Source organism: Thalassophryne amazonica, chromosome 5 (genome assembly GCF_902500255.1).
Source record: "Thalassophryne amazonica chromosome 5, fThaAma1.1, whole genome shotgun sequence".
NCBI classification, from domain to species: Eukaryota; Metazoa; Chordata; class Actinopteri; order Batrachoidiformes; family Batrachoididae; genus Thalassophryne; species Thalassophryne amazonica.
This window is the reverse complement of record NC_047107.1, coordinates 51,674,831-51,688,081: the sequence shown is the minus strand read 5'-3', so window position 1 is coordinate 51,688,081 and position 13,251 is coordinate 51,674,831. Positions and strand designations below refer to the sequence as shown.

Sequence of the window (13,251 nt, the reverse complement as noted above, 5' to 3'; positions counted from 1 at the left end):
TTTCAAAATGAGCACATTTCAACATAAACTTCAATTCCACTACCAGCACACACTGATGTCGTCATAGGTAAGACGTGAAAGGGACCAGAAAAAAAAATTGTGAAAATCATTTTTAATTGAATTTAATTTAACCAGGTTAGTCACGTTGAGATCGAGCTCTCTTTTGCAAGGGAGATCTGGACAATTCTAAAGTTTCCAATTCACCTAACCTGCATGTCTTTAAATGTGGGAGGAAACCAGAGCACCTGGAGGAAACCCATGCAAACATGGGGAGAACATGTAAACTCCAGACAGAAAGGCCACAGGTGCGAATTGATCCCATGACCTTCTTGCAGTGAGGCAACAGTGCTAACCACTAAACGATTGTGCTTTATACAAATTAATTTTAATTATTTTATTTCAAGTGTGTTTAGTCATCATTAAAAAAAAATTATGTAAATTAGGGTGGACCTTTAAACATCGTTCCTCAAAAAGGGGGTGTGCCGATGAAGGTGATAGTTTGGTGCACAGGATTTCACGCACCATACATAGTACGCCTGCACGTTATGATTGTAGACACATACTTATTTGTATCTGTAAGTCACAGACGTTTTATCTGATTTCCACAGACTGTGTTGCTCTCGTTTCATGAACTGTGCAGGAGACGTGGCCAAACCCTTAGAGCAGGATACATGGCTGACCCTCAGTTTGCTGTGTCTGAGGCAAAAAGAAGAAAGAGTGAGCCAGCCAGTTAAAGCAAAGAGCGACTGATTATTCTAATCAGAAACTTTGGAAACATAAATTCATTTATTTCTTCTGAAATGTGAACCTAAAAATGAAAGTCTACCGAACCTGCATTTGTGTTGAATGGCTGTCCCCAGATAATATCTGCACTTTGGAGTTCAGACAGAAAACGCCACCAACTTTAGAAGTTGATGTTTTATATACATTTGTCAAAAGGTTCACGGATAAGATGGCCGCCAAATAACCGTGTAAAATGATTTCAACGGGGGTGTGAAATTAACTTGGTAATGTAGGAAATAAGTTTTCAAAAGTTATATTTCATGTAAAAACAACTATTTGTTTTATTTATATAAAAACCTAGCTGAGTTGCTCTTTCTGCACACGGGTAATAGGGCACCACAGTCTTGTTTGAACCCTGCATGATATTGTGGGATTTGACCACTTATGGGGACAGCCGGTCCTGTTGTGTAGTATATAACTTCACATGGATAAATGGTGTGCTGTTTTGTATTCGGCTCCAATCACCGAAGCAGTAGCGAAAAGTGGGGCGGGGGAGGGGGGGTCAGTTCCCAGTGGAGAAGAGGAGGCAAAGGGGAGACGTCGTGTCTGCAGTGGTGGGCATAGTTGTGCTGATCCGCTAAAAGCTAATTATCAAAGCTAATGTTTTCATTATCGGATTAGCATTTCGGATAACTTTGAAAACCATCATTGGACCAATTATCTTCGACTATGTTTTGGTCCGATAATTTTTAGACTGCTAACATATTTTTTGTAGACGTGGTGAACAAAGCTTAACAGTTACAAACATTTACTAAGTCTAAATTCAGTTGAGCACCTACCTGTTAAATGTATTGTAGTAGATGTGTAGTTCTATCCTCTGCAGGCAAAGGAGAACTGGTCACATTTGTTTTGACCCCATACTGATATGCTGGCAATATCACCCAAGTCATCCAGAGGCATACAGTTTTAACTTATGGTTAAAATTTTAACCAAACTAATTTCTGACAAGCTATTTAAATTAACGTCACATCTGAAGTTTTATAAAGTGAAAATATCAGATATATGTTTAGTTTTAAAGTAATGCACTAATTTTGAAGGTTTTAGTGTGGACATGCTGTGTCCAGGTGCATTATGGGTAATCAGTACGTTCACGACAGAATAAATGCATTTGAGATGCTCTGATCAGGCTCCACACGGACAACAGCATTAAACTCTTTGTATATTGTGCCTAAAACTCTCGTGAATATATTCTCTGGGTTTCTAGATGTTGTTATTGTGTTTGTTTTATGTAAAAATGCCAGAAGAAGCCCAGGTTGCTTCTCCATTATTTTCAGTTGGAATCATTGCAGTCGATTCCTGTTTGCGCTTTAGAGTCCTGCTTATGTCATACACTGTCACATAAATTCCACGCATCTTAAATGTAGCAGACACGGATTATCTGGAATTTTGTTTTGGCAAGTTTTCACGGTCTCTACTGCCATCTACTGGCCAGTAGTGTTCATGGCAGTGTTCGCCTTATGTACTGAGCGTCTGGGCAACAGTAGATGGCAGTGTTCTATTTATTTTCACACCTGTTATATCAGACGGTTGTCTAATTACAACTTGGCTTTGTTTTTCAAATGCCTTTTTTTAACAAATAAAAAAGAAATAAATGGCATATTTTACAAAAGCACATTTATATGTAAACACCAACACACGACACACCTCACATTAACGTGTTGGTTTTTACATAGAATGACTGAGTCAACCAATCAGTGTTAGCGGAGGCACATTTTACCTTAATCCCTTTGGGATCGTTCTGTATTTGTTACAAAACTTCAGAATTGGTGCATTACTTAAAATTAAAAGATATACGTTATATTTTAAATTTGTACAAATGACAGAATTGACATTAATGGAGTTATTCTATCGGTATTAATTTTTATTTATAAATCAAAACCACAAGTCAGCACTGCTTTATTTTCCAAGATCTCCGCCTCGCGGTGACACTGCTATAGAGTAGAGAGTTGAGCTTTGCTGCTCCTCTCAACTGCTTCTCTGCTGCAAGCTATGTAGTAAACAGGAGCTTCCAGCAGTGGGCAGGATGCTCAAAGACAGAAGTGCTGACTCATTGTTTGGGTCTGTGGTCGCCTTTGATGCTACCAAAAGCGATCGTGGTGTTAAAACTCAAAATCAGCTTGTTAGTAGTTGCAAGTGTACCGGAGACAATACTGGAAGTTATTGGTTAGCTGTAGTGTCCGATAAATTTTTGGGTGGTTTATCGGTTTAGCTTTATATAAGATAACTTTTCAGTTAGCGGATTATCTGTTATCGAAGCTAACTTTTTGGTTAGCTGTGCCCACCACAGCGTGTCGGTAAGTGTTAGCCTACACAGCTAACCAGAGTAGCTATGTTCTCATGCCTGCAAAAACCGCCTTGACATGTTTGTGCTCCGGGTCATAAACAAACTGCAGCACATGTCCACTTTCCCACCACATCTTCGCTTTTTCTTTGCATTTTCACTTTGTTTGCCTGTAATTTGCCCAAAAACTCAAAGAAAATGCCGTGCTTTTTTCCCCGGAAGTAGAGAAATTATGTCATATTTTACCCCTTTAGTGCCCGCCCTCAAACGAGACTGAGCTGCCCAGTGAAGTATGGATGGATAAACATTTTAACTAAGTTTTAATGCAAGTAATTTAAGCATGGTGGGCAATCATGCTTCTGTTTTTGCTTTTGTTTTGTTGTTGTTGTTTTTTGTAATTCATTTCCCCCATGTTTCTCTTTACAGAGCGTTAAAGGAGCCTAAAGAGCTGAATTTTATATTTGGAGTGAACATTGAGCAGAGGGAACTGGATGGGATGTTTGTCTACAATTGCTCTCGTCTCATTAAGATGTATGAGAAGACAGGACCCCAGCTGGAGGGAGGCATGTGAGTAAAATTCAGTTCTGTCTGTTTATATAGTGCTAAAGCACAGCATAAGTTTCCTGAAGGTGCTTAACAAGGGTAAGGGCCCGACTTAACTCAAGTGGGAAAGAAAACCTACACAGGGCGTTGTTGGATTGTAGAAAGAAGCCTCAAGCAGACCGTACTCATTGGGGTGAACATCTTCTATGGCTATACAACCAGTGATATAAATGGACAAAGTACAAAAAAGAAATGTCCAACATGCTGGATAGAAACTACAAACTTATCAGTTCCAGAGTTCATAGTTACTAGTTTGTCAAAAGAAAGAAGTGGTAAAGATCTTGGGTCCACAGAGAGTTGTTAAAACTCAGTGAGACTAATCAAAATGTTAAAAGGGAATGTGTTGTGTTTTAGGGCCTGTGGAGGTGTGGTTGGAGTTGTGGATGTCCCTTATTTAGTTTTAGAGCCTACACACAACAAGCAAGACTTTGCAGATGCTAAGGAGTATCGACATTTACTGAAATCCATGGGAGATCATCTAGCTCAATACTGGAAAGACACTAATATTGGTGAGTGTTAACTGTACTGCAAGATTATTTTTTAGGCATGCCCACACATTTTGTGTATCTGGTGTCAGCATCCACTCCTCCCCCTTCTCATCTTTACCCCATATCTTTCCCCCACATATGTATGTATCCACATACCACATACATGAGCCAAATGTTTGGCCCATGTACGATACAGTCTAAGGTGACTTATTTATTTATTTTCCTTTCTGTGGAAACAATAACTGGAACTACAAACTATAGGCTTAATCCTAATCCAATCAGGACTAGTGCTAGTTATGGATGTAGTTACTGACTGCTTTTCTACCAGCTTCAGTAGAGACCTTATTACACATTGTGACATCACACCTGTGTTCAGCCACATGCTCATAGCACTGTTCCTGTTAGCACTACAAGACAAATGACACATTTTATGGATTCAAGTACTTCTGAGGTACTCCCTAAACAGACGGTATTCTGTAGTGTTGCTAAAGTCAGGGATGAAAATCACCTGCCGATCGGCAGTTTTCCGACTTTTGGGATTAATTTAGTCACCTGTTGCTATCATTTCAAATCTGGTGGAAAAAAAAAAAAGGTGTGATGTGTTTGTGACAGTTCTCACATAAGCCACCGGGCGATGCTGTTACTGAACAGCTTGGTGTGCACGAGGCTTGCAAGTAGTAGGTACAAGAAGAGCTGCTATGCTAAATAGCTAAGCACCTCATCCCACAGTTTGTTTGTGTTAATAAAGCCAGTTAACAAACCAAAGGCTGGGTAGTTAATGACAGGGCCGTAAGCGGTAAAAACATTGCTTTTCCTGAAAAACATCTGTCGTGCGAGATCATGCATGCGAGAACTGCGTGTTATTGGATGCATAATGGTGGCAAGCAAAAAAAGTTTGAAAGTTTGTTTTTGTTTTTTTGTTTTTTTTTTGTGAGGAAAATGCGCTGGAAAAGATAAAAGACGAAGATGGCAAGTTTGTCTGAGAAATCAGTAAAGATTACAAAGAAAAGTTTGCATGGATGTGGCTGGACAAAGTAATACTGCTGACAACCTGCAACCCTGATGTAAGATCGAATATCTGCTCCTGATGTAAATTAGTACTTATTTTTTTAAAAATGAACTAAGAGGGTAAGAAAAATACAAATGAACTAAGAAAATTGAAAAAAAAAGTTTTAACACATCAACAAGGGACATGGGTGGGGCCCATGTTTCACCAGGATTCAACATAAATTACTGAATAAGAGTAAAATACCACACAAACTAGCTAGAACTGTCGGCACGTGATTTTTTTTTTTTTTGTTATTTCTTTCAGTACTGTAGTGTAAACTTGGATTTTACGTTGGACTGAGTGAAAATCAACATACTTGGTTTGGGGGGGGGGGGGGGGGGGGGGGGCTAATTTGTAGTGTTGTCTTGAATGGATTATACCAGAATTTACATGTACATTGGACTGACTATTCTGGGTATTTAGCTTCATTATTGACAAACATTGATTTGGAATGTCTGGTCACAATAAATTTTGATAGTTTATTTTGAATGGTCATTCGTGGCCAAGATTTTAAAGAATTAAAGGTATAAATGAGAGCATTTTTTATCCACACAAAATCATCTTTTCATCTGTTAATTCACCAGAATCGCTCTCCCTGTGTGTGTGTGTGTGTGTGTGTGTGTGTGTGTGTGTGTGTGTGTGTGTGTGTGTGTGTGTGTGTGTGTGTGTGTGTGTGTGTGTGTGTGTGTGTGTGTGTGTGTGTGTGTGTGTGTGTGTGTGTGTGTGTGTGTGTGTGTGTGTGTGTGTGTGTCGGGGGGGCACTACCCTCCCCCTCACAGTCACCCACCAGTCTTTTTCCTTCCAGACTGTTCTCTGTGAAGTGGTGCAATCAGTCATTTGCAGTTTGTTAGTGATCAACAGTGGAGTAGACCTTCCACTCATGTCTGGTTTTTAAGAAGTAAGTCGTATATAATCCCTGAGGCCCGTTGCTACAGGTGCTTATCTTCGGATTCTGTAGCATCAAATGGGTGAAAGTCTACAACTCCCACTGGGCGGGATGTTCGCTAGATGGTTACTTCCCCATGCAATGCTGGAACCCATTTACAAGTGGGTGGGCTTCTACATTGTAGATTGAGTGTCTTGTCTAAGGACACAAACAGGCCGTATGAGGTGGATTTGAATGCAAGTCTACATATTGGCTGGACAGCTCCTTATCCACTCAGCTACCTGCTTTGCAGTACCGGGGATGTGATATTTCTGCAAAATCACAGATGTTTGTGGTTTAGTGGTGTTATGGATCACAGTTGATCTGTACGTATGCTACTGTTAATGTGATTAAATGTGGATCTTATTAAATGAAGGTTTGTGTCCCTATTAACAAAACATTTTTTCATTATAATTTTAAGGTTGCTGAATGTTTAGTGCCATGGCTTTATTGAAGATGTGTGATCATAAGATAAATCTGTAAAATAACTGCTTCTCTGTATTGTTAATGAAAATTCTGGCAAAGTTATTATTTTCACTTGATTAGGGCTGAAACAATTAGTCGAGTAACTCAGTCTCAATTTATTTATGAAGCACTTTAAAATGCATACCAACAACCAAAGCGCTGTACACAACAAGAACAGGCAAGTTAAAATAAATAAATAAATAAATAAACCACAGTTAAAAGCAGGAAAAAAAAACATGTCAAACTGCATTAAAAGACAACGAGAACAAATGTGTTTTAAGAGAAGATTTAAAAGCAGAGAGAATCAGCCTGCCTAATGTGCAAAGGAAGATCATTCCACAGTTTTGGGGCAACAACTGAAAAAGCTCGGTCACCTCTACGCTTCCTCTTTGACCTTGGGATAACCAACAGTGACAAATCAGCTGACCTGAGTGAGCGTGAAGGGACGTATAAATAGAGCAGGTCAGACAGATATAGCGGGGCAAGGCCATGAAGACATTTAAAAACAAATAAAAGAATTTTAAAATCAATTCTAAAATGAACGGGGAGCCAATGAAGTGAGGCCAAAACCAGTGTAATGTGCTCGCACCTTCTAACACCAGCTAAAAGTCGAGCAGCAGCATTTTGCACCATCTGTAGACAATATAAAGTGCATTGCAATAGTCCAGGCGATTAGTGATAAAAGCATGGATTAAAATCTCAAAATGATGCTGTGAAAGAAATCGCTTCACCTTGGCCAGTTGTCTAAGTTGATAGAAACTAGACTTGACTACTGACCTAATCTGAGCATCGAATTTAAGATCACTGTCCAGTTTTACACCCAGGTTTGTTGCTGTCTGTGTCAGATACTGACTCATGGGACCCAGATCAACATTGATTTTGGAAGTGTCACTAGGTCCAAACAGCAACACCTCAGTCTTTTTATCATTCAGGTGTAGAAGATTTATGGACAACCACGCCTTAATGTCACCAATGCACTCTAGGAGATGGTTCGCAGAGTATGCATTTTGCTGCTTCAGTGGCAAATAAATTTGACAATCATCAGCATAAAAATAAAAAGAGATATCATGTCTCCTAAAAATTGATCCCATTGGGAGTAGATACAAAGAAAAAAGAAGTGGACCAAGTATGGAGCCTTGAGGCACCCTGCATGTAAGGGGCGCTGCACAAGATTCAACAGCTCCAATACGGACACAAAAACTTCTCTCTGATAGGTAGGATTTAAACCAGTCTAAAACAACACCCTTAATGCCCACCCAGTTTTCCAGGCGAGACAAGAGGATCTGATGGTCCACTGTATCGAAGGCCGCTGTTAGATCCAACAGGACCAAAACAACACAGTGACCAGAATCAGTAGCTACACAAATGTCATTAAAAACCCTTAGCAGTGCCGACTCAGTACTGTGACGGGATTTAAAACCAGACTGAAACAACTCCAGGGTGTCATGATTATTTAGAAAAGAACTCAACTGGCAGTATACAATTTTCTCCAAAGTTTTAGAGAGAAAAGGAAGTTTGGAAATTGGCCTAAAATTAGAAAGTTCAGAATAATCTAAGCCAGATTTCTTAAACTCCCATTAATAATATTCAATACAAATGGTGCCAACATGGAAAAAGCCTCTTTAAAAAGACGAGGTGGCAAGGGGTCATTTGGAGAACCAGCAGGCTTCATATGATCAATAATATCTCTCAAAAACGGCAAACTGACAGACTCAAACTGGTCAAAAACAGCTGAGCATGTCACAGAGATAGAAGGGTCATAAGCAGGAGAACTAATGAAAAAAACTCATAAAATTCTCACACAATTCAGTGGAGCTCTCCAGACAATCCAATTGTGGTGCACTTAAAACAGAATTTATAGTCTTAAAAAGAACACGAGGATTATGGCAGTTCGAAGCAATAACATCAGAAAAGTACTTAAATTTAGCAGCCTTCATAGTTTTCTGATAAAAACGCCAACAGTCACGCAGTATCTGGAAGGACAACTGAGATCTGTCCTTCTTCCACTTTCGCTCAGCTCTCCTACACTCGCGCCTGACAGTGCACGTAGCATCATTCATCCAAGGCTCAGATCGACGTTTGGAAGATCTAAGTTTCAATGGAGCTGCAGTATCTAAGACAGTGTGACAGATCAAGTTGAATTCAGAGGTGAAGGAGTCAACATCTAAATTAAAGCCGAGACACTCAGAAGAGCTGATCACAGCACTAAAAGCAGTGGAGAACTGAGCAGCAGTGGAAGAATTAAGAACACGACAGCGCTGAGTAGGAGCACAAGATTTCACCATATGACAAAAAGGAGGCATGTCAAAAACAATAGGCATATGGTCTGAGAATGCAGCATCATAAACCTCTAAATTAGAAACAGTAAAACCATAAGTTAAAACTAGATCAAGAATGTGCCCATGTTCCTGTGTCGGACTAGACACAGACTGCACAAAATTAAAAGAATCAATCAAATCTAAAAAAAATCATTGGCCAGCGGCTTCAGAGGACAGCGTACATGAATATTCAAATCACCAACTATTAAAATCCGATCATAGTTTGGCATTATTTGTGACAGAAAATCGGCAAAATCACTGATAAAATCTTTGTTATACTTAGGGGGTCTGTAAACAGCAGCGCACAACACCGGGAGGTCAGAGCGAAGTTCAAATAAGTGAGACTCAAAGCTGGAATAAGATATTGCCGTATTGACCCGTTAAACTCGAATAATTTTGACTATATAATAATGAATAATAATGACTGAATTGAACTTGAATAATTCGATTACAGAAAATGTTCGAGGCAAATTCTGTGCCTCGAAGCTTCGTTTAACATTGTAGTACATATGCCAGGCCTGTGTATGGCGCTGCAATGTCCGCAGAAAAGAAAAAACAGAAGAAGACGAGCATAACAGCTAATCAAATTAGCAACGATATCTACCGCTTTCCAACGTGACACAGAGTAAAATAAAGCCTTTAAGAGAAAGATGGTCCACGCTGACCATCTGAAATAGACTTACTGTGCATTTAAAGCGAAGCAGTGTGTTTGTCTGTTTTTAAAAAACACACGGTCTGCTCTACGTGGGGAGGGACTATTGACTCAGTGTCCGGCTGCTCTCTCTATCTCTGCCCAGTGTGAGGGGCTGTCAGACCGGGCGAGTCACAGCTCTGTCCCCGGCTACATTGACAAACAGCAGAAGTCCACTCTTTCTTCTGTGTTTCCCTCAGACTCACACTGAGTGTTTGACTTTTTGATTTTTGTTTTTGGGCAACACACAACACTTCACAAACACGGTAACTTAAAGAAAATAATAATTAAAAAACCTGACTGCGAGGTTTGCATGTTCAACCTCCAGCTGAAATGCATCTGCTGAATTACAGCAAAAGAGGGATAAAAGAAAATCACGCAGGGGCCCAGTCCATCAACCTTTATAAAAAAAAAACAGACAAACAAAAAAAACTTAAAAATGGTTACATTTTACAAATTGGAGAAAACAAAACAAAGACACATCCCATCGCCATTTCAGCAAAATGCCAACACTTTGGCGCAGTGCCATTGTGCCATTGCTTATGGACAGCCCTGGACTATTGATGTTGTTTACAAACGCAAAAGTACTTCTTATCTGATTACTCGATTAATTGCCAGAATATGCGACAGAATACTCGATTACTAAAATAATTGATAGCTGCAGCTCTACACTTGATTTATATTGGGACGTTTTACTTTAATGTTTTTGTTTGACAGCCTTTGTTGCCAGTCATTTGACTTTTTCGGTCTCTTAAACCTGATTTATGCTTCTACAACTCCGTAACTCCGTGGCCACGCAGTGACGTCAATGTGGGTGTAACCATTTCAAAGTTCTCCATCATGTTGGTGGGTGTCATACTGCAGGAATAGTATGGGGCAGAACGTGAGGAACAAGGCAGAGACTTTCTTTCTGCCTGCACTGTTCCTGGTTCCTTTTTTTTTGTTGTTTTTTTTTTGGGGGGGGGGGGGGGGGGGGGGGGTTATGGACTAATTTGTCTTTCAGCAACCTCCACTTCTTTATCCAATTATCAGCATCCAAACCAATGTTGCGCACATTTTCCTTCCATGAATTGCAGGTCATTTGAGCGTCTTTGTAGTTTTAGTTTTTTTTTATCAGTCACTGCTACCACTTTAAGCCTGGCTGGGCCCTCGAAGAACATCTTTTAGGGCGTGTTTCATTTTTTTGTTTTTCCTGTGTTTCCTGAGACCAGGACCATGAATGGGCATTTCCCATAATGCACATGCAGTTCCTGGTTTATCACAACAAGTGTTCGTAATTCCCTAGTTGACTTTTGTGGTAAGATAAAGAATTCGGCTGCTTTACAGTTTGTTGTCCAATTCGGGCAACATTATATAGTACCCTAGTTGTCCAAACAGCTTTGTTTCTTGTCCCGGGCAATTGGACAAACCTAGATATCGAACCCTGTCATTACTTAGAAAAGCATCTAGCTGCACAAGCCAAAGCTGAATCGTAGGTCACAGCCCTTTGTCCCTAATAGGGAGAGAGCAATAGTATTGAAAGCCGAATTATATTCCACAAAAAGCATTCTCGCTTATGTTCTTCCATGAAGGGCTAGGATCGTTCTTTCACTTTTCCTGGTTGGGTAATTAAACCTGTTACTTTCTGGTCGTGTGACTGTTTCTGTAGCCTTTATGCCATCAGATCTCTAGGTACAGTAGTGTTCAGAATAACAGTAGTGCTATGTGACTAAAAAGATTATTCCAGGTTTTGAGTATATTTCTTATTGTTACATGGGAAACAAGGTACCAGTAGATTCAGTAGATTCTCACAAATCCAACAAGACCAAGCATTCATGATATGCACACTCATAAGGCTATGAAATTGGGCTATTAGTAAAACAAAGTAGAAAAGGGGGTGTTCACAATAATAGTAGTGTGGCATTCAGTCAGTGATTTTGACAGTTTTGTGAAACAAACAGGTGTGAATCAGGTGTCCCCTATTTAAGGATGAAGCCAGCACCTGTTGAACATGCTTTTCTCTTTGAAAGCCTGAGGAAAATGGGACGTTCAAGACATTGTTCAGAAGAACAGTGTAGTTTGATTAAAAAGTTGATTGGAGAGGGGAAAACCTATACGCAGGTGCAAAAAATTGTAGGGTGTTCATCTGCAATGATCTCCAATGCTTTAAAATGGACAAAAAAACCAGACTTATGGAAGAAAACGGAAAACAACCATAAAATGGATAGAAGAATAACCAGAATGGCAAAGGCTCACCCATTGATCAGCTCCAGGATGATCAAAGACAGTCTGGAGTTACCTGTAAATGCTGTAACAGTTAGAAGACGCCTGTGTGAAGCTAATTTATTTGCAAGAATCCCCCGCAAAGTCCCTCTGTTAAATAAAAGACGTGCAGAAGAGGTTACAATTTGCCAAAGAACACATCAACTGGCCTAAAGCGAAATGGAGGAATATTTTGTGGACTGATGAGAGTAAAATTGTTCTTTTTGGGTCCAAGGGCCGCAGACAGCTTGTGAGACGACCCCCAAACTCTGAATTCAAACCTCAGTTCACAGTGAAGACAGTGAAGCATGGTGGTGCAAGCATCATGATATGGGCATGTTTCTCCTACTACAACCCCTGGCAAAAATTATGGAATCACTGGCCTCGGATGATGTTCATTCAGTTGTTTAATTTTGTAGAAAAAAACGGATCACAGACATGACACACAACTAAAGTCATTTCAAATGGCAACTTTCTGGCTTTAAGAAACACTATAAGAAATCAAGAAAAAAAGATTGTGACAGTCAGTAACGGTTACTTTTTTAGACCAAGCAGAGGAAAAAAATTATGGAATCACCCTATAAATTTTCATCCCCCAAACTAACACCTGCATCAAATCAGATCTGCTCGTTGACATTGACCCTATGTGTCTTTTTGCAAGGAATGTTTTCACAGTTTTTGCTCTATGGCAAGATGCATTATCATCTTGAAAAATGATTTAATCATCCCCAAACATCCTTTCAATTGTCCAGAATATCAACGTAAACTTGTGCATTTATTGATGATGTAATGACAGCCATCTCCCCAGTGCCTTTACCTGACATGCAGCCCCATATCATCAATGACTGTGGAAATTTACATGTTCTCTTCAGGCAGTCATCTTTATAAATCTCATTGGAACGGCACCAAACAAAAGTTCCAGCATCATCACCTTGCCCAATGCAGATTCGAGATTCATCACTGAATATGACTTTCATCCAGTCATCCACAGTCCACGATTGCTTTTCCTTAGCCCATTGTAACCTTGTTTTTTTTTTCTGTTTAGGTGTTAATGATGGCTTTTGTTTAGCTTTTCTGTATGTAAATCTCATTTCCTTTAGGCGGTTTCTTACAGTTCGGTCACAGACGTTGACTCCAGTTCCTCCCATTCATTCCTCATTTGTTTTGTTGTGCATTTTTCGATTTTTGAGACATATTGCTTTAAGTTTTCTGTCTTGACGCTTTGATGTCTTCCTTGGCCTACCAGTATGTTTGCCTTTAACAACCTTCCTATGTTGTTTGTATTTGGTCCAGAGTTTAGACACAGCTGACTGTGAACAACCAACATCTTTTGCAAAATTGCGTGATGATTTACCCTCTTTTAAGAGTTTGATAATCCTCTCCTTTGTTTCAATTGACATCTCTCGTG

At 39.7% G+C, this 13,251-nt stretch overlaps 1 protein-coding gene across 1 annotated transcript in view; it reads left to right on the top strand.

The window, feature by feature from the left end:
- Window positions 1–13,251, top strand: part of morc2 (MORC family CW-type zinc finger 2) — a 71,175-nt gene that overhangs the window by 38,704 nt on the left and 19,220 nt on the right. The window contains exons 14-16 of the mRNA XM_034169562.1: window positions 3,491–3,631; window positions 4,022–4,182; window positions 8,611–8,714. Of these exons, the coding sequence (XP_034025453.1) occupies window positions 3,491–3,631; window positions 4,022–4,182; window positions 8,611–8,714 (406 nt within the window). The remainder of the gene's footprint in view (window positions 1–3,490; window positions 3,632–4,021; window positions 4,183–8,610; window positions 8,715–13,251) is intronic.